The sequence below is a fragment of the Hypanus sabinus genome, chromosome 11, assembly GCF_030144855.1.
Source record: "Hypanus sabinus isolate sHypSab1 chromosome 11, sHypSab1.hap1, whole genome shotgun sequence".
NCBI classification, from domain to species: Eukaryota; Metazoa; Chordata; class Chondrichthyes; order Myliobatiformes; family Dasyatidae; genus Hypanus; species Hypanus sabinus.
Genome location: NC_082716.1, coordinates 103,492,979 through 103,515,311, shown reverse-complemented (window position 1 = coordinate 103,515,311; position 22,333 = coordinate 103,492,979). Strand labels below are relative to the sequence as shown.

The window sequence follows — 22,333 nt, the reverse complement described above, 5'->3', positions numbered from 1 at the left end:
GCGGCTGACCCCAACAGAGGACTCACTCACACGTAGCGCGTAACTCACGCCTGTACCCACTGATCCCTGCGGTGCGTTAGCATAGCAGTTAGCACAATGCTTTAGAGCGGCAGTTGTAAGATGGGTGTTTGATTCCCGCCACAGCCTGTAAGGAGATTGTACGTTCTCTCCGTGACTGTGTGGGTTACCTCTGGGTGATCTGGTTTCCTCCCACTGTCCAAAGACGTACCAGTTTGCTTGTTTGTCCAGAGATCCAGTGCAGAACAGGTCCTTCTGGGCCAAATACCTGTGTCGCCCAGCAAGCTGCCTATTTAATCCCAGCCGGATCATGGGACAATTCACAACGACCAACTAACCTACCAACCAGAAACCCACATGGTCACGTGCAGAACTTGCAAACTCTTACAGGCAGCGGCGGGAATTGAACCCAGGTCACTTGTACTGTGAAGCGTCGTGCTAACCACGACACTACCGTGCCCCCTACCTATCTGTCTCTGTCATGATGTTAGGCACCTCTGTCAGAATGCTCTTTAGTCTTCTACGCTCCGAGGGATAAAGTACCGACCTTTCCCCCAACCCACACCCATGTGACCAATTAACCTGTGCACTTTTGGAATGTGGGGGGGAAACCAGAGCAGCTGGAGTTCACGGGGGAGAACGTACAAACTCCGGAATTGAACTCCAAAACTCCGGAAAGCTGTGAACTGTAATAGTGTCGTACCAACTCCCACGCCACCATGGTGTCTCTCTCTGTGGAAGGGTCTCGTCTTTCTTCAAGCGTTAACATTTCATGTCCCCCTCTCCTTCTAGTTAAAGTTGACAAAGAAAGCCAGAAGATGGTGTTGGAGGAGGAACATGAGGTGAGTCCCTCAACAAAGTTTGAAGATTCTGCTGTTCTGATGAGTAAAATGTGAAGTCCAAGAAGTTTCAAAGTACATTTAATATCAGGGAGTGTATATAGTATACATCCTGAAATTTGTACTCTTCACAGACATCCACAAAACAAGAAACCCCACAGAATGAATGATCGAAACATCAGAGCCCTGAAGTCCACCTCCTGCCTCCCTTTTCACAAGTAGCAACAAAAGCATTGACCCTCCTCCCTCTCCCCACTCGCACCAGTAGAAACACTTTCTGCCCCCTACACACCTCACCGTGCAAGCAATAGCAAAAGCCCCAAAGAGACCTTGGCCCAGAGTCCATCAAACCTGTAGTCCATCCTAACACTTTGGTATCTCAGACAGGCTCTCTCTCCATCGAGAGAGAGAGAGAGAGAGAGAGAGAGAGAGAGAGAGAGAGAGAGAGAGAGAGAGAGAGAGAGAGAGAGAGAGAGAGAGAGAGAGAGAGAGAGAGAGAGAGGGGGGGGGATTGCTCAAGTAGAGGTGCCTCCCTCTGACAGCAGCCAGTGATTAGCAAATAAATCACCTGCTGTCTCGATGTCCCAGACTCGACGTTTCAGTCTCCCCCAAGGCTTCATTCAGCCAAATTGGTGAGGAGCTGGGCCAGTCCCTGACTTCCAATCTCCCAGCCCCGAGGGGTGCGTGTCTCCCCAGCCGTTCCCGAAGCGAGCAAAGCACCGGGCGAGCTGATCCTTCGAAGAGGAGAACATCAGTGATGAATTTTGTCAGTATAGATCCCTCCAGGCTCTGGATCTCCAGTTCAGTCCTAAATCCCTACAGTTTTTATTTCTCTAAAATAGGCAAACACTGTAAGGACAAATGTACAGTGGAGAGTTTACCAGGAGAACTGTTGTAATCCCAACTATTCTCGGTCCATACAGGCATAATTAAACCAATGTTTTTTCCTTCCAGGACATTTCACCTGATTCACTCAGAGTCGAACTACCAGAGAGGCAACCTCGATATCCTTTAGTGAACATTTTTCCAAGCAGTAACATATTGGTATCTGTCTAAGTGTAGCTTGCAAAGTCTTAGAACTTCTGAACAACCTTAATGATAAAACTGGACAACAAACCTTTTTCAACACTGTTGCTACCTTAGACTTCTTTAGTGATTATGATAGACTTCTTGAAGCTAAACACAAATAAAATTTTGGATGAGTTGCATCACGTAGGAATTTGGAGGAACAAGAAATTAATTTTTATTGAATATAATGAATTTAGTTGCATAATGGTGCTGATGCTTTGCAATAGTTCAGCTAAGCTAGAAATGTTTTGTTGATGATTTTCATTTGTACTCAGTGTCTGAAGCTTCTCGCTTAAGTGTCCAACAATAATCAGCCAGTATTGATGGATTCCAGTTGTCCTGATACCGTTTCTCCATGACCGCAATGTCCTGGTGAAACCTTTCACCGTGCTCGTCACTGACAGCACCAAGGTTTGCAGGGAAGAAATCTTAAATGGGAATGCAGAAAATAAATTTTCAGTGACATGTTGTGTTTCATAGTTTTGCATGCCTGAAGCATGTTGTCAACCAGCTGCACGTAGTTTGGTGCTCTGCAGTTGCCAAGAAAACTTCCAACATCCTTGAATGCCTTCCATGTGATTTTCTCCAGTCCTACCAGAAGTTCTTCAAGTTGCCTGTCATTGATGACCCGTTTGATTTGTGGACCCTCAAAGAATGCCTGCCTTAATCTTGGCATCAGCTATTCTGGCTTGAAATAGGAATTGAAATAACAAATAGAGGTGATTAAAAATGGTGCAAGATTGGGAAATGCTATGGTGATTTTCATAATCAGCAGCCCAAAATCCATAAGATAGACCCAAAAGTATTCAGGAAGCAAAATCTTTGTGGTCCAGTGTAACTAACTAGTGTTGTTGATGAAGTAATGTTGTCAGCAAATTTGCACAAATCATGTTCCCACAAATGGCGACATGGTGAGGGCCAGGTAACCAGGAAGTAAAACAACACAGATGTTGAAATCTAAAAGTGGAAAATGTTTGATCTATTCAGCAAGCCGGTCAGCATCTACAGAGGATCGTACCTGCGGAGGCCGCTTTATGTGGTACACCAGTACACCTGTTCATTAATGCAAATATCTCATCAGTCAATCATGTGGCGGCAACTCAATGCATAAAAGCATGTAGACAAGGTCAAGAGATTCAATTGTTGACAGACCAAACATCAGAATGAGGAAGAAATGGGATCCAAGTGAGTTTGACCGTGGAATGATTGTTGGCGCCAGATAGGGTGGTTTGAGTATCTCGGAAACTGCTGATCTCCTGGGATTTTCATGCACAACAGTCTCTAGAGTTTACAGAGAATGGTGCGAGAAACAAAAACAAAAAAATCCAGTGAGGGGCAGTTCCATGGGTGAAATTGCCCTGTTAATGGGCAGGGTCAGAGGAGAATGGCCAGACTGGTTCAAATTGACAGGAAGATGACAGTAACTCAAATAACCACACATTACAACAGCGTTGTGCAGAAGAGTATCTCTGATCCACAACATGTCAAACCCTGAAGTGGATGTGTTGCAGCACCAGAAGACCATGAGCGTACACTCAGTGGCTACTCTGTTAGGTACGGCAGTTAACTAATAAAGACCTTGAGACTATATTATATAGGAGCAGAATTAGGCCATTGAGTCTGCTCTGCCTTTTCGTCATGGCTGATCCAATTTTCCTCTCAACCCCAACCTCTTGCCTTCTCCCTGTATCCCTTCATTCCTTGACCAATCAAAAATCTATCAACCTCTGCCACATTAGCTCGCACAATTTCAGACACAAAGTAGCCATTGAATGTCACAACCTCAGAACCCAGAAATGCCTTGTAATAATGACGTTCTTTATTGAGTGTTGTCGATGAGGTAATGTGGCCAGCACAAGTTCACACAAATACCAATGTTTCAAAGGCCAGATAATCTTTTTAGACTAGGAAGCAAAAGAATGCAGATGCTGAAAAGCAGAAATTATGGAATTATCCAGCAGGCCAGTCAGCATCTGTGGTGGAAATATAGATCCTCCATCACAGTTCTTATGATGCTCAGAAATAGTCTCATCCTCATCTACAAGCCAGTACTTATCTGCCAGATCTAAGGCTGACTGAAATTCAGTACAGAAGATTTAGGAGTGAGTCATGAGGGGGAGGAAATGGGACATTGAGGGATAAGAGAGGCTCTTGTAGGACTTCATTCAACGCTCAGATGAATATGAGCACCAATTGTGTTGTGGTCTCTTTTTAATCTTTGACCATCCCAAGACAAGATTTAACTTGTTACCATTGAGGCGAATGAGGATGAGAGGTGACTTGACAGAGGTGTACAAGATGCTAAGTGTGGATAGCCAGAGGCTTTTTTCTCCACGGTGGAAATGGCTAACATATGGTGATCGGAGGTTAGTATAGGGGGAATATCAGGAGTACGTATTTTACAAAGAGAGTGGTGGGACTGTGGATCATGCTATAAGAGCCAGACCCACTAGGAGCATTTAAAGAGGCTCTTAGATAGGCACGAGAATGAGAGAAAATTGGGGGGCTATATAGAAGGGAAGAGTTAGTTAAAAGTTGGGCACAACCTTGTGGGCTGCAGGGACTGTACTGTGCTGTAATGTTCTATGTTCTCTGATATGCCAGTGAAAGTGACAAACCCCCCTTGCATGAAGCAAGTTCCCTCCTTCCATCAGGATGTGTCCTGCTGCCCAAACATGGATTAGAGGAGTTGCAGAGTAGTCTGGAGGATATTGAGATGTGGTCATGGGGAGATTGGTCATGCCATTGGGGCAACAATGGACATCTTTCTGGAGACTGTTGTTATGACCATTGCATGACCAATCTCCCCATGTCCACAGGGTTAACAGGCACGACCAATCTTCCCATGACGACATGATCAACAGGCATGACCAATCTCTCCAGACCACAGGGTTAACAGGCATGACCAATCTCCCCATGACTACAGGGTTAACAGGCACGATCGATCACCCCATGACCATAGGGTTAACAGGCGTGACCAATCTCCCCAGACCACAGGGTTAACAGGCACGACCAATTGCCCCATGACCACAGGGTTATCAGGCATGACCAATCTTCCCATGACCACATGATCAACAGGCATGACCAATCTCCCCAGACCACAGGGTTAACAGGCACGACCAATTGCCCCATGACCACAGGGTTATCAGGCATGACCAATCTTCCCATGACCACATGATCAACAGGCACGACCAATCTTCCCATGACCACATGATCAACAGGCGTGACCAATCTCCCCATGACCACAGGGTTAACAGGCATGACCAATCTCCCCATGACCACAGGGTTAACAGGCGTGACCAATCTCCCCAGACCACAGGGTTAACAGGCACGACCAATTGCCCCATGACCACAGGGTTATCAGGCATGACCAATCTTCCCATGACCACATGATCAACAGGCGTGACCAATCTCCCCATGACCACAGGGTTAACAGGCGTGACCAATCTCCCCAGACCACAGGGTTAACAGGCACGACCAATTGCCCCATGACCACAGGGTTATCAGGCATGACCAATCTTCCCATGACCACATGATCAACAGGCATGACCAATCTCCCCAGACCACAGGGTTAACAGGCACGACCAATTGCCCCATGACCACAGGGTTAACAGGCATGACCAATCTCCCCATGACCACAGGGTTAACAGGCGTGACCAATCTCCCCAGACCACAGGGTTAACAGGCATGACCAATTGCCCCATGACCACAGGGTTATCAGGCATGACCAATCTTCCCATGACCACATGATCAACAGGCGTGACCAATCTCCCCTGACCACAGGGTTAACAGGCACGACCGATCGCCCCATGACCACAGGGTTAGCAGGCACGACCAATCTCTCCATGTCCGCATGATCAACAGACATGACCAATCTCCCCAGACCACATGATCAACAGGCATGACCAGTCTCCCCAGACTTTATAAGGGACTGGTGCAGCCTCATTTGGAATATTGTGAGCAGTTTTGGGCTCTTTATCTAAGAAGATGTGCTGACATTGGAGAGGGTTCAAAGAGATTCATGAAAATTGAAAGGCTCATCACAAGCTAAGTGTTTGATGACTCTGGGCCTGTACTCACTGGACTTCAGGAGAATGAGGGAGGATCTCACTGAAACCTATGAAATGTTCGATGGGCCAAATGGCCTAATTTTGCTTCTTTGTTTTATGGTCTTATGTCCCAACATTTCAATAGATCTGATGACCAGATATGACAGTTGTGCTCCCTAGTGTAAAAGCTGTATTTTCCCCTGTGTGTGAACTTGTCTGGAAGTTATTTTATATGTCAGTGTTTCTTTAAGGCAGGCTGGTGGTCAGTGTGTCTTAAAGCAATTCTTTCTCTTTTCTGCTCTGGCACTGAATCCATTCCAGAAAGAGGAGCTGAGACTCTCTCTGTGGTGATTATAAAAGCCCTCAGTGTTTGACAATTCTCTACGTATTACACAGCGGGTGCGGTACCAGTACACAGCACAGACCGAAACTCGGAACAAATTCATCATTAGAAATCAGAGTGACTAAGGCAGCGAAGGGCGTGGGAAATGGCGGAACACCAGCCTGTTCAGGCGATTTGCTTGTGCTCGTCTCAGGACTGCTGACAGCGAGGCACTCTGTGTCTAAGTCATGCCTCCTCTGTCGCCAGTCAGAGTAGCAGGGTGCAGAAGCAGCCTTGTGTGAGTTGCTGCTGCCCCTGTCCTGGGAGAAGGTGGCGCTTGTTGCTCCTCCAACTGCAAAACCAAAAGTCACGAATTGGCTTTTTTATGTCAAACTCTTGATAAGTTAACCTGTCTTTGTCAGCACGAAGAACGTTATAGTGTAGGAAAGTGTGTGGTCATGCACTTTAGTAAAATGACTATTTCTTAATGGGGAGAAAATTCAAAAATCAGAGGTGCAAAGTGACTTGGAAATTGCAGGATTCACTAAAAGTTAACTTACAGGCTGAGTCAGTGGTGAGGAAGGCAAATGCTTGCATTCATTTCAAGAGTATAAGAGCATGGATGTGATGCTGAGGCTTTATCAAGCATTGTTCAGACCACGTACTGCTCACCAGTATTGTGAGCAGTTTTGGGTCCCTTATCTGCTGGTTTGGAGAGGGTCCAGGGGAGGTTCACAAGAATGATCTCAGGAATGGAAGGGTTAACATATGAGGAGTAACTTTTGATAGCTCAGGGCCTGTGCCTACTAGAGTTTTGAAGAATGAGGAGAGATCTCATCTATTGAATGGTGAAAGGCCCTGATAGAATGGATGTGGAGAGGATACTTTCTATGGTGGGGGAGTCAAGGACCATCCATTTAAAATTTCTTTAGCCAGAGGGTGGTGAATCTGTGGAATTCATTGCCACAGACAGTTGTAGAGGCCAAGTCATTGGGTATACTCAAAGCAGATGTTAATAAGTTCTTGGTTAGTTAGGGCATCAAAGGGTATGGGGGGAAGGCAAGAAAACTGGGTAAAGTGGGATAATAAATCAGCCATGATAAATTGGCAGAGCAGACGGGAGGGGCCGAATGGCCTAATTCCGCTCCCACGTCTAATGGTCTTACAACAATCAGAATTCTAGAGTCAATATTCAGATTGGGTGTCTGTGACTGTTACTGTCACATGTACCAAGATACAGTGAAAAGCTTGTCTTGCACACTTCTATTGAGATTCTGCATGGAATAGGCTGTCACAGCTATGCTGCCTGGCAATCCTGATTTAACCCGAGCCTAATCATGGGACAATTCACAATGGCCATTTACCCTACCAACTGCAACATCTTTGGACTGTGGGAGGAGGCCCATATGGCCAATGGAAGAACCGGCAAGCTCCTTGCAGGAAATGGTGGGAATTGAACCCTGGTCTCAGTAAAGTGTTGCGTTAACCACCAGGCTACCGTTGCCACCCTTTCAGGGCAGTACAGTCACGTAGTGATCAGCAAAACATTGCTGGGGATCAGTTCTGCTGCCGTCTGTGAAGAGTTTGTACATTCTCCCTGTGACTGCGTGGAACTGAATTAGGCCATTCGGCCCATCCAGTCTGCTCCGTTATTCTGATGGCTGGTTTATTACCCCCTTCAGCCCAGTTCTCCTGCTTACTCCCAGGCCTTACTAATCAAGAACTTATTAACTTCTGCTTTAAATATACTCATTAACTTGGCCTCAGCTGCCACCTGTGGCAACAAATTCCACAGATTCACTGTGAAACTCCTGCTCAACTCTGCTCTAAATGGACCTCCCTCTATTCTGGGGCAGTGCCCTCTGGTCCTAGATTCCTCCCCACCATAGGAAACACCCTCTTCATATCCACTCAATGTAGGCCTTTCGGTATTCAATGAGATCCTCCCTGATTCTTCTAAAATCCTGTAAGTGAAGGCCCAGAGCCTCCAGATGTTCCTCACTTGGGTGTAACTGGGTGGGTGTGAGCTCATTGGGCTGGAAGGGCCTGTTACTGAGCTGTATCTCTAAATTAAAAAATACAAAATAAATACTACACAGAAAAAAATTTACAAGGAAGTTGCAGGGTCTGGAGGATCTGAGTTATATGGAAAGAATGTTTAGATTAGGACTTTATTCCTTGGTGTGCAGAAGATTGAGGGGAGAGTTGATGGAGGTATGCACAATTATGAGGAGTATAGACAGGGTGAATGCAAGCAGGCTTTTTCCACTGAGGTTGAGTGGGATTACAACCAGAGGTCATGGGTTAAAGGTGAAAAGTTTAAAGGGAACATGAGGGGAAACTTCTTCACTCAGAGGGTGGTGAACGAGCTGCCAATGCAAGTGGTACTTGTGAGCTCAATTTCAATGTTTAAGAGGTGTTTGGATGGTACATGGATGGTAGGGGTATGGAGGGCTATGGTCCTGAAGCAGGTCGGTGGGAATCAGCAGTTCAGGACAGATTAGATGGGCTGAAGGACCGGTTTCTCTGCTGTACTTTTCTATGACTTTGTAACTCAATGCATTACCCAGCGTGTTGAGCTCGAGGACAGTAAAACAATAACAGTGCAGAATAAAGCATAAAAGCTATTGAAAGGGTGCAGTTTACTGTAAAATTACGTTTTTTTTCCCTGTCTGATGAATGGTCTTTGTCTTTCGGAGCCTTCCCGCCTTACTAAACCTTCCCTCCTTTGTTATGATAGTTTACGACTTTCACGGATTGCTTCCACTCATTTAATTTTCCCCAACTATCATATAGTGTTCATTCCCAGTTCAAAGGGCAGCAGGAGCTTATGTTTCTTAACAGCTGATCAGATTCGTAGTTTACAGCTATAAGTATGTGCATCACGACAAGAGGGTGTCCTACCCAATGTGCCTGATCTTCAGCAGCCCGCAGGGTGAGTTGGTAAGGTTGGTCAGCGACTGCACTGGACCCCTGTCTCAGAAGTATTGTCTCATCATGGCTGTCACTTCGCCCGTCCTTGCTGAGACGTTGCTTTCAGCTTTCTCCGAGGTTGCATTGGCTCTTGCTTGGAACCTGTGTCTTGTCTGGGATATGACTTATGGTTGGGATGCATGTCTTGTTGGGACGTGTGTCTTGTTGGGATGTGTGCGGTTGGGACCTGTGTCTTGTCGGGATCCGTGTTTTGTCGGGCTCTGTGCCTTGCTGGGATGTGTGTCTTGTTGGGATCTGTGTCTTGTCGGGCTCTGCGTGTTGTCAGGCTCTGTGTGTTGTTGGGATCTGTGTGTTGTTGGGATGTGTGTCTTGTCGGGCTCTGTGTGTTGTTGGGATGTGTGTCTTGTCAGGCTCTGTGTGTTGTTGGGATCTGTGTCTTGTCGGACTGGTTGTCGGGCTCTGTGTCTTGTTGGGATCTGTGTGTTGTTGGGATGTGTGTCTTGTCGGGCTCTGTGTGTTGTCGGGCTCTGTGTCTTGTTGGGATCTGTGTGTTGTTGGGATGTGTGTCTTGTCAGGCTCTGTGTGTTGTCGGGATGTGTGTCTTGTCGGGCTCTGTGTCTTGTCGGGATGTGTGTTGTTGGGATGTGTGTCTTGTCGGGCTCTGTGTGTTGTTGGGATGTGTGTCTTGTCGGGCTCTGTGTGTTGTTGGGATGTGTGTCTTGTCGGGCTCTGTGTGTTGTTGGGATGTGTGTCTTGTCGGGATCTGTGTGTTGTTGGGATGTGTGTCTTGTCGGGCTCTGTGTGTTGTTGGGATGTGTGTCTTGTCGGGATCTGTGTCTTGTCGGGCTCTGTGTGTTGTCGGGATGTGTGTCTTGTCGGGCCCTGTGTGTTGTTGGGATGTGTGTCTTGTCGGGCTCTGTGTGTTGTTGGGATCTGTGTCTTGTCGGGCTCTGTGTGTTGTCGGGCTCTGTGTCTTGTTGGGATGTGTGTGCTGTTGGGATGTGTGTCTTGTCGGGCTCTGTGTGTTGTTGGGATCTGTGTCTTGTCGGGCTCTGTGTCTTGTCGGGCTCTGTGTGTTGTTGGGATGTGTGTGTTGTTGGGATGTGTGTCTTGTCGGGCTCTGTGTGTTGTCGGGATGTGTGTCTTGTCGGGCTCTGTGTGTTGTTGGGATGTGTGTTTTGTCGGGCTCTGTGTGTTGTTGGGCTCTGTGTCTTGTCGGGCTCTGTGTGTTGTTGGGATCTGTGTGTTGTCGGGCTCTGTGTGTTGTTGGGATGTGTGTCTTGTTGGGCTCTGTGTGTTGTTGGGACGTGTGTCTTGTCGGGCTCTGTGTCTTGTCGGGCTGTGTCTTGTCGGGATGTGTGTCTTGTCAGGTGTGTGTTGTTGGGATGTGTGTCTTGTCGGGCTCTGTTTGTTGTCGGGCTCTGTGTGTTGTCGGGCTCTGTGTGTTGTTGGGATCTGTGACTTGTCGGGCTCTGTGTGTTGTTGGGATCTGTGTCTTGTCGGGCTTTGTGTCTTGTCAGGATGTGTGTCTTGTCGGGCTCTGTGTGTTGTTGGGATGTGTGTCTTGTCGGGCTCTGTGTGTTGTTGGGATGTGTGTCTTGTCGGGCTCTGTGTGTTGTTGGGATGTGTGTCTTGGCGGGCTCTGTGTGTTGTTGGGATGTGTGTCTTGTCGGGCTCTGTGCGTTGTCGGGCTCTGTGTGTTGTTGGGATCTGTGTCTTGTCGGGCTCTGTGTGTTGTTGGGATGTGTGTCTTGTCGGGCTCTGTGTGTTGTTGGGATCTGTGTGTTGTTGGGATCTGTGTGTTGTTGGGATCTGTGTCTTGTCAGGCTCTGTGTGTTGTTGGGATGTGTGTCTTGTCGGGCTCTGTGTGTTGTCGGGATGTGTGTCTTGTCGGGATCTGTGTCTTGTTGGGCTCTGTGTGTTGTCGGGATGTGTGTCTTGTCGGGCTCTGTGTGTTGTTGGGATATGTGTTTTGTCGGGCTCTGTGTGTTGTCGGGCTCTGTGTGTTGTTGGGATGTGTGTCTTGTCGGGCTCTGTGTGTTGTTGGGATGTGTGTTTTGTCGGGCTCTGTGTGTTGTTGGGCTCTGTGTCTTGTCGGGCTCTGTGTCTTGTCGGGCTCTGTGTGTTGTTGGGATCTGTGTGTTGTCGGGCTCTGTGTGTTGTTGGGATGTGTGTCTTGTTGGGCTCTGTGTGTTGTTGGGACGTGTGTCTTGTCGGGCTCTGTGTCTTGTCGGGCTGTGTCTTGTCGGGATGTGTGTCTTGTCAGGTGTGTGTTGTTGGGATGTGTGTCTTGTCGGGCTCTGTTTGTTGTCGGGCTCTGTGTGTTGTCGGGCTCTGTGTGTTGTTGGGATCTGTGTCTTGTCAGGCTCTGTGTGTTGTTGGGATGTGTGTCTTGTTGGGATCTGTGTCTTGTCGGGCTCTGTGTGTTGTCGGGCTCTGTGTGTTGTTGGGATGTGTGTCTTGTCGGGCTCTGTGTGTTGTTGGGATGTGTGCCTTGTCGGGCTCTGTGTGTTGTCGGGCTCTGTGTCTTGTCGGGATGTGTGTTGTTGGGATGTGTGTCTTGTCGGGCTCTGTGTGTTGTCGGGATGTGTGTCTTGTCGGGATCTGTGTCTTGTCGGGCTCTGTGTGTTGTTGGGATCTGTGACTTGTCGGGCTCTGTGTGTTGTTGGGATCTGTGTCTTGTCGGGCTTTGTGTGTTGTTGGGATGTGTGTCTTGTTGGGCTTTGTGTGTTGTTGGGATGTGTGTCTTGTCGGGCTCTGTGTGTTGTTGGGATGTGTGTCTTGGCGGGCTCTGTGTGTTGTTGGGATCTGTGTCTTGTCGGGCTCTGTGTGTTGTTGGGATCTGTGTCTTGTCGGGCTTTGTGTGTTGTTGGGATGTGTGTCTTGTCGGGCTCTGTGTGTTGTTGGGATGTGTGTCTTGGCGGGCTCTGTGTGTTGTTGGGATGTGTGTCTTGTCGGGCTCTGTGTGTTGTTGGGATCTGTGTCTTGTCGGGCTCTGTGTGTTGTTGGGATCTGTGTCTTGTCGGGCTCTGTGTGTTGTTGGGATGTGTGTCTTGGCGGGCTCTGTGTGTTGTTGGGATGTGTGTCTTGTCGGGCTCTGTGTGTTGTTGGGATCTGTGTCTTGTCGGGCTCTGTGTGTTGTTGGGATGTGTGTCTTGTCGGGCTCTGTGTGTTGTTGGGATCTGTGTGTTGTTGGGATCTGTGTGTTGTTGGGATCTGTGTGTTGTCGGGCTCTGTGTGTTGTTGGGATGTGTGTCTTGTTGGGATCTGTGTCTTGTCGGGCTCTGTGTGTTGTCGGGCTCTGTGTGTTGTTGGGATGTGTGTCTTGTCGGGCTCTGTTTGTTGTCGGGCTCTGTGTGTTGTCGGGCTCTGTGTCTTGTCGGGCTCTGTGTCTTGTCGGGCTCTGTGTGTTGTTGGGATGTGTGTCTTGTCGGGCTCTGTTTGTTGTCGGGCTCTGTGTGTTGTCGGGCTCTGTGTGTTGTTGGGATCTGTGTGTTGTCGGGCTCTGTGTGTTGTTGGGATGTGTGTCTTGTCGGGCTCTGTTTGTTGTCGGGCTCTGTGTGTTGTCGGGCTCTGTGTGTTGTTGGGATCTGTGTGTTGTCGGGCTCTGTGTGTTGTTGGGATGTGTGTCTTGTCGGGCTCTGTGTGTTGTTGGGATGTGTGTCTTGTTGGGATCTGTGTCTTGTCGGGCTCTGTGTCTTGTCAGGATGTGTGTCTTGTCGGGCTCTGTGTGTTGTTGGGATATGTGTCTTGTCGGGCTCTGTGTGTTGTTGGGATGTGTGTCTTGGCGGGCTCTGTGTGTTGTTGGGATGTGTGTCTTGGCGGGCTCTGTGTGTTGTTGGGCTGTGTGTCTTGTCGGGCTCTGTGCGTTGTCGGGCTCTGTGTGTTGTTGGGATCTGTGTCTTGTCGGGCTCTGTGTGTTGTTGGGATCTGTGTGTTGTTGGGATCTGTGTCTTGTCGGGCTCTGTGTCTTGTTGGGATCTGTGTCTTGTCGGGCTCTGTGTCTTGTCAGGCTCTGTGTGTTGTTGGGACGTGTGTCTTGTCAGGCTCTGTGTGTTGTTGGGATGTGTGTCTTGTCGGGCTCTGTGTGTTGTTGGGATCTGTGTCTTGTCGGGCTCTGTGTGTTGTCGAGCTCTGTGCCTTGTTGGGATCTGTGATGTTAGATAAATCTAAGAGTTAGAAATTCTTAGATAGACATGTAGATGAAAGAAAAAAGAGGAGTATGTAGGCAGGTTTAGATTTGTCTTAGAGTAGTTTACAAAGATGGTGCAATATTGTGGGATGAAAGGCCTGTTCTGTGCAGGAATGTTCTATGTCCCATATTACAAAACCTAAAAATGTATAAGAATTGGAAGCTGTAGGTTGGCCACCTAAACCTGCTCTGCTTTTTAGTGAGACCATGGTTTCAGAGTCCAAGGACTCCCAGCCTAGAGTCCGCGGACCCCTGAGTTAACAGTAGGGGTCCATGACATAGAAAGGTTGGGAACCCCTGATTTAGACCATTAGCAAAATGGAGGGCTACACCAGAAGGAAGCATTGGATTTATCTTGGCATAAGTTACAAGGCCAATAGAGCATCTTGGGCCTACATTGTGCTGTAATGTCCTATGTTCATGACTGACCCGGCTCCCTGCACTAACTTCACAGCCTCGAGTCCCTTCATATTTAAGCAATCAACCCATCTGCACCTTAGATAAAGTCGGTCCCCTGAACCTCTGATGGGGAGATGCTTCCAAGTTCAGTAATTCACTGCTGCTCTCAGTTGTAACACTCAGGATGACATGCCCTGCAAATTCCTCCTACCAGATGTAAACAAGGAAAGTGGTTGTTACTTCTGAAACTATTGGGACCTTGGTCATCGGCTGCTGGATGGGGGGAGTGATGGGTGGCGGTAAGAGAGTTGAGGTTTCTCTTTTCACTCCTTACTTAGGAAGGTGGACAAATGCAGTGACCATGGTCACCATGTGACCCCAACACTTACTTTTAAAGCCTCTGGGTGTCTGATATGTGTCACCAGTCTCCACTCTATGCTGGGACACACTACTAATAACTCTCACCTTGACCTGCAGGTTGTAATCCCCAACAGCAGGTGATGTATGCTGGGAGTAAGAACAGATTGGTTCAGGCTTCAGAAATCAGCAAGGTGGGTGCTGCTGAGAAATGAGTATTGTTTCTATGCTTTTTAAAACCAATTGTTCGGAATTCTCTCAGGTTCCTCTCCTCCGTTTTCTTCTAAGGTCCACTCTCCTCTCCAGATTCCGTCTTCTTCTACCCTTTACCTTTTCCACCTATCACCGCTCAAGATCAACCAGTAATCCCAACAACAACCACTCATCCCAACAACAACCATGAATCCCAACAACAACCATGAATCCCAACAATAACCACGAATCCCAACAACAACCACGAATCCCAACAACAACCACTCATCCCAACAACAACCATGAATCCCAACAACAACCATGAATCCCAACAACAACCACTCATTCCAACAACAACCATGAATCCCAACAACAACCACGAATCCCAACAACAACCACGAATCCCAACAACAACCACGAATCCCAACAACAACCACGAATCCCAACAACATTCACTCATCCCAACAACAACCACTCATCCCAACAACAACCACTCATCCCAACAACAACCATGAATCCCAACAACAACCACGAATCCCAACAACAACCACGAATCCCAACAACAACCTCGAATCCCAACAACAACCACGAATCCCAACAACATTCACTCATCCCAACAACAACCACGAATCCCAACAACAACCACGAATCCCAACAACATTCACTCATCCCAACAACAACCACGAATCCCAACAACAACCACTAATCCCAACAACATTCACTCATCCCAACAACAACCACGAATCCCAACAACAACCATGAATCCCAACAACATTCACTCATCCCAACAACAACCACGAATCCCAACAACAACCATGAATCCCAACAACAACCACGAATCCCAACAACAACCACTCATCCCAACAACAACCACTCATCCCAACAACATTCACTCATCCCAACAACAACCACGAATCCCAACAACAACCATGAATCCCAACAACAACCACGAATCCCAACAACAACCACGAATCCCAACAACAACCACGAATCCCAACAACAACCACGAATCCCAACAACATTCACTCATCCCAACAACAACCACGAATCCCAACAACAACCACGAATCCCAACAACATTCACTCATCCCAACAACAACCACGAATCCCAACAACAACCACTAATCCCAACAACATTCACTCATCCCAACAACAACCACGAATCCCAACAACAACCATGAATCCCAACAACATTCACTCATCCCAACAACAACCACGAATCCCAACAACAACCACGAATCCCAACAACAACCACTCATCCCAACAACATTCACTCATCCCAACAACAACCACGAATCCCAACAACAACCATGAATCCCAACAACAACCACGAATCCCAACAACAACCACGAATCCCAACAACAACCACGAATCCCAACAACAACCACTAATCCCAACAACATTCACTCATCCCAACAACAACCACGAATCCCAACAACAACCACTAATCCCAACAACAACCATGAATCCCAACAACAACCACGAATCCCAACAACAACCACGAATCCCAACATAAAGCTTTAATCCCAAAACAAACCTCTAATCCCAACACAAACCACGAATCCCAATATCAGGCACTAATCCCAACAACCACTAATCCCAAAATAAACCACTAATCCCTACACAAACCGTTAATCCCAACACCAACCACTGATCCCATCACAAAACTCTAATCCCAACAGAAACCACTAATCCTTAAAACACCTACTAATCCCAACAATCCAATAATCCCAACACAAACCACATTTCTGAACACCAACCACTAATCCCAACATAAACCATTAATCCAAACACCAAACCACTAATTCCAAACTCCACCCAGTGAAACTAACTCTACCAAATACTACCAAACCTCACTGAGTGAACCTAACCCCCATCCAACACTCCCAAACCCCACCCAGTGAATCTAATCCTCAGCAAACACTCCCAATCCTCACAGAAAACTCCCAAACCCCAGCCCAACACTCCCAATCCCAGCAAGTGAATCTAACCCCACCCAACACTCCCAAACCTCATACAACACACCCAAACCCCGCCCAGTGAATCTAACAACCACTCAACACCACAAACCCCACCCAGTGAATCTAACTGCCACTCAACACCCCAACCCCCACCCAATACTCCCAAACCCCACCCAGTGAATCTAACTGCCACTCAACACCCCAACCCCCACCCAATACTCCCAAACCCCACCCAGTGAATCTAACTGCCACTCAACACCCCAAACCCCGCCCAGTGAATCTAACAACCACTCAACACCCCAAACCCCACCCAGTGAATCTAACTGCCACTCAACACCCCAACCCCCACCCAATACTCCCAAACCCCACCCAGTGAATCTAACTGCCACTCAACACCCCAACCCCCACCCAATACTCCCAAACCCCACCCAGTGAATCTAACTGCCACTCAACACCCCAAACCCCGCCCAGTGAATCTAACAACCACTCAACACCCCAAACCCCACCCAGTGAATCTAACTGCCACTCAACACCCCAAACCCCACCCAGTGAATCTAACTGCCACTCAACACCCCAAACCCCACCCAGTGAATCTAACTGCCACTCAACACCCCAAACCCCACCCAATACTCCCAAACCCCACCCAGTGAATCTAACTGCCACTCAACACCCCAAACCCCACCCAGTGAATCTAACTGCCACTCAACACCCCAAACCCCACCCAATACTCCCAAACCCCACCCAGTGAATCTAACTGCCACTCAACACCCCAAACCCCGCCCAGTGAATCTAACAACCACTCAACACCCCAAACCCCACCCAGTGAATCTAACTGCCACTCAACACCCCAAACACCACCCAGTGAATCTAACTGCCACTCAACACCCCAAACCCCACCCAATACTCCCAAACCCCACCCAGTGAATCTAACTGCCACTCAACACCCCAAACCCCGCCCAGTGAATCTAACAACCACTCAACACCCCAAACCCCACCCAATACTCCCAAACCCTACCCAGTGAATCCAACTGCCACTCAACACCCCAAACACCACCCAGTGAATCTAACTGCCACTCAACACTCCAAACCCCACCCAGTGAATCTAACTGCCACTCAACACTCCAAACACCACCCAGTGAATCTAACTGCCACTCAACACTCCAAACCCCACCCAGTGAATCTGCCACTCAACACCCCAAACCCCACCCAATACTCCCAAACCCCACCCAGTGAATCTAACTGCCACTCAACACCCCAAACCCCACCCAACACTCCCAAACCCCACCCAGTGAATCTAACTGCCACTCAACACCCCAAACCCCACCCAACACTCCCAAACCCCACCCAGTGAATCTAACTACCACTCAACACCCCAAACCCCACCCAGTGAATCTAACTGCCACTCAACACCCCAACCCCCACCCAATACTCCCAAACCCCACCCAGTGAATCTAACTGCCACTCAACACCCCAAACCCCACCCAGTGAATCTAACTGCCACTCAACACCCCAAACCCCACCCATTGAATCTAACTGCCACTCAACACCCCATACCCCACCCAGTGAATCTAACTACCACTCAACACCCCAAGCCCCACCCATTGAATCTAACTGCCACTCAACACCCCATACCCCACCCAGTGAATCTAACCCCCACCCAACACTCCCAATTCCCACCCAATCTAACTGCCACTCAACACCCCAAACCCCACCAGTGAATCTAACTGCCACTCAACACCCCAAACCCCACCCAACACTCCCAAACCCCACCCAGTCAAACTAACCACCACCCAGCTGTCCAAGCCCCACCCAGTGAATCTAACTGCCACTCAACACTCCCAAACCCCACCCAGTGAATCTAACCCCCACCCAACACTCCCAAACCCCACCCAGTGAATCTAACTGCCACTCAACACTCCCAAACCCCACCCAGTGAATCTGAACCGTCCTGGGAAAAAGTCACAAAGACAAGTGTTTCTACGGACGCTGAAGATCCAGAGAAACACACACAAAATGCTGGAGGAACTCAGCAGGTCAGACAGTGTCTATGGTCAGAGTAACACACACAAAATGCTGGAGGAACTCAGCAGGTCAGACAGTGTCTATGGTCAGAGTAACACACACAAAATGCTGGAGGAACTCAGCAGGTCAGACAGTGTCTATGGTCAGAGTAACACACACAAAATGCTGGAGGAACTCAGCAGGTCAGACAGTGTCTACGGACAGAGTAACACACACAAAATGCTGGAGGAACTCAACAGGTCAGGCAGTGTCTACGGACAGAGTAACACACACAAAATGCTGGAGGAACTCATCAGGTCAGACAGTGTCTAGGGTCAGAGTAACACACACAAAATGCTGGAGGAACTCAGCAGGTCAGACAGTGTCTATGGTCAGAGTAACGCACACAAAATGCTGGAGGAACTCAGCAGGTCAGACAGTGTTTATGGACAGAGTAACACACACAAAATGCTGGAGGAACTCAGCAGGTCAGACAGAGTCTATGGACAGAGTAACACACACAAAATGCTGGAGGAACTCAGAAGGTCAGACAGTGTCTATGGACAGAGTAACACACGCAAAATGCTGGAGGAACTCAGCAGGTCAGTGTCTATGGACAGAGTAACACACACAAAATGCTGGAGGAACTCAGCAGGTCAGACAGTGTCTATGGACAGAGTAACACACACAAAATGCTGGAGGAACTCAGCAGGTCAGACAGAGTCTATGGACAGAGTAACACACACAAAATGCTGGAGGAACTCAGCAGGTCAGACAGTGTCTATGGACAGAGTAACACACGCAAAATGCTGGAGGAACTCAGCAGGTCAGGCAGTGTCTATGGTCAGAGTAACACACACAAAATGCTGGAGGAACTCAGCAGGTCAGACAGTGTCTATGGACAGAGTAATGCACACAAAATGCTGGAGGAACTCAGCAGGTCAGACAGTGTCTATGGACAGAGTAACACACACAAAATGCTGGAGGAACTCAGCAGGTCAGACAGAGTCTATGGACAGAGTAACACACACAAAATGCTGGAGGAACTCAGCAGGTCAGACAGTGTCTATGGACAGAGTAACACACGCAAAATGCTGGAGGGACTCAGCAGGTCAGGCAGTGTCTATGGTCAGAGTAACACACACAAAATGCCGGAGGAACTCAGCAGGTCAGACAGTGTCTATGGACAGAGTAACGCACACAAAATGCTGGAGGAACTCAGCAGGTCAGACAGTGTCTATGGTCAGAGTAACACACACAAAATGCTGGAGGAACTCAGCAGGTCAGACAGTGTCTATGGACAGAGTAACACACACAAAATGCTGGAGGAACTCAGCAGGTCAGACAGTGTTTATGGACAGAGCAACACACACAAAACGCTGGAGGAGCTCAGCAGGTCAGTGTCTATGGAAATGAATAGACAATTGACATTTCAGGCTGAGACCCTTCTTCAAGAAAAAGTCTCCGCATACAGCTTCTTATCACCTTGCACACTTTTATCAATCCACCACTCATCCTTCTTCACTCCAGAGAGAAAAGTCCAAGCTCACTCAATCTATCCTCAGAAGACACGGTCTCCAATCCAGGTAGCATCTTGGTAAGCCCCCTCTGCCCCTAACTCCACACTCAGACTGCGCCCGAGGAGTTGAACCCGGGTGTCTGCACCACCGCACCTCATTAGATCTACTGACATCTGGGGTTTCCATACTGTGAATGCACCTTTTTCCCACGACGTTAGTGAAGTCCACCACATGACTTGGTGCCAGAGGCATGTCACACTCACTGGCTTCTCCTGTTGGTTGGCAACAGGTTTTCGAGATTCGGAGCACCGAGGAGCTCACCGAAAGCTGGTTGTGCGAGAAGCTGGCGTTTTTCCGCTGAGGGCCTGGCTCTCACCCTGGCCGTGCAAACATCTCACCCGGAGAGTTTGGTTTGTTGCATCAAAGCCTATTAGAGCAACACAAGTTTTATTTTAATGCTGGAGTTTTATACTGTTGAAATAAATGGGATTTATAAGTCATTAGTGATGTGTCTCTGTTCTAGGTGAGCTTTTAATATGATTGAAAGGCTGGTCATACAGAAACATAGAAGATACGTGCAGGAGTAGGCCATTCTACATGGGAGTGTTTGGTGGCTCTGGGCCTCTACTCACTGGAATTCAGAAGAATGAGGGGTGACCTGATTGAAACCCATCGAATGGTGAAAGATCTTGATGGAGTGGATGTGGAGAGGACGTTTCCTATGGTGGGAGAGTCCAGAGAACACAGAATAGAGGAATGTCCTTTTAGAACAGAGAGTAGCCCGAGAGTGGTGAATCTGTGGAATTCATTGCCACAGACAGCTGTGGAGGCCAAGCCATTGGGTATATTTAAGGCAGAATTTAACAGATTCTTGAATAGTCAGAGCATGAAGGGATATAAGAGAAGGCAGGAGATTGGGGTTGAGAGGGAAATGGATTAGCCATGATGAAATGGTGGAGCAGACTCAATGGGCCAAATGGCCTAATTCCGCTCCTTTATCTTATGGTCTTCTGGTCTTGTGCAGGTCAGCTTGTTCACACTGTGGAGAAGAACCTGGGAGCGAGGGAATGTGAGAAGGTTGAAGTGGGATCTGTGTATGACTGGTGCCAATGGCTGATTGTTAGGCAGGTTTGACTCGGTGGGCAATGGGTACTTAACTAATTATTGTTGCAATAATCAAGACCGTAGACCAGAAAGGGTAAGACGAGAAACACACACTATAGAGGGATCAGAAGTGGAGAGAGTGAGCAATTTCAAGTTCCTGTGTGTCAACATCTCTGAGGATCTAACCTGGTCCTAACATATCGATGCAGATACAAAGAAGGCACAATAACGGCTATATTTCATTAGGAAATTTGGTATGTCACCAAAGACACTCACAAATTTCTACTGATGTATTGTGGAGAGCATTCTAACTGGTTGCATCAGCATTTGGTATGGGAGGGGAGGGGCTACTGCACAGGATCGAAATAAGCTGCAGAAAGTTGTAAAATTAGTCAGCTCCATCATGGGGACCAGTCTCTGTAGCATCCAGGACATCTTCAAGGAGCAATGCCTCAAAAAGGCGGTGTCCATCATAATGACCCCTATCACCCAGGACATGCCCTCTTTTCGTTGTGACCATCAGGGAGGAGGTACAGGAGCCTGAAGACACACACTCAGTGATTCAGGAACAGCTTCTTCCCCTCTGCCATCAGGGAGGAGGTACAGGAGCCTGAAGACACACACTCAACAATTCAGGAACAGCTTCTTCCCCTCTGCCATCAGTGAGGAGGTACAGGAGCCTGAAGACACACACTCAACGATTCAGAAACAGCTTCTTCCCCTTGACTATCAGATTTCTGAATGGACATTGAACCCATGACCAATATCTCACCTCTTTTTTATTTCTATTGTTGAACTCTTGGACTACTTATTTAATTAAGCTATTATTTATATGTATTTGTACAACGGTTGTACAAGGGAAAAATGATTACAGAACGTAGAATAAAGTGTCACAGTTAAAATCATTAAGTACAAGAGCCACAAGGAGGTAGATTGTGAGGTCAAGAGTCCATCCTTATCGTACGAGATCCATGTAAGAGTGAGGTAGTATCTGTCCTGGAGCCTGGTGGAATGTGTTACAGGATTTTCTATCTTCTACTTGAGGTTAGGGTGGAGAAGAGAGTATGTCTGGGGTGGGTGGGGCCTTTGAGGATGCTGCTGCCTTAGTGAGAAGTATAGACAGAGTCCACGGAGGGGAGGCTAGTGTTGGTGATCCACAATCCCTGCGGTCCTGGGCAGAGTCGTGACGCTCCTGGAAAGAACTTGGAGGACGTGCAGCTCAGGTAGTCAGCAGCTGGCTTGAGTTGTTCTCCGATTTCAGCAATTAACTTGGGAACATTTCATCACCATGTGAGGAGGCATCGTCAGCTCACTGTTGATTGAGATGTGTTCTCTGAATGCGTGGCCTTTATATACCAAAAGACATAGGAGCCAAAGT

General features: G+C 48.0%; 1 protein-coding gene across 1 annotated transcript in view; it reads left to right on the top strand.

Moving 5' to 3' along the window:
- Window positions 1-20,351, top strand: part of LOC132402228 (glia maturation factor gamma-like) — a 31,226-nt gene extending 10,875 nt beyond the window's left edge. The window contains exons 3-7 of the mRNA XM_059984994.1: window positions 811-860; window positions 1,812-1,863; window positions 9,151-9,231; window positions 14,299-14,372; window positions 20,141-20,351. Coding sequence (XP_059840977.1) covers window positions 811-860; window positions 1,812-1,863; window positions 9,151-9,231; window positions 14,299-14,372; window positions 20,141-20,212 — 329 coding nt within the window. The 3' untranslated portion in view covers window positions 20,213-20,351. The remainder of the gene's footprint in view (window positions 1-810; window positions 861-1,811; window positions 1,864-9,150; window positions 9,232-14,298; window positions 14,373-20,140) is intronic.
- Window positions 20,352-22,333: the final 1,982 nt, after the last annotated feature.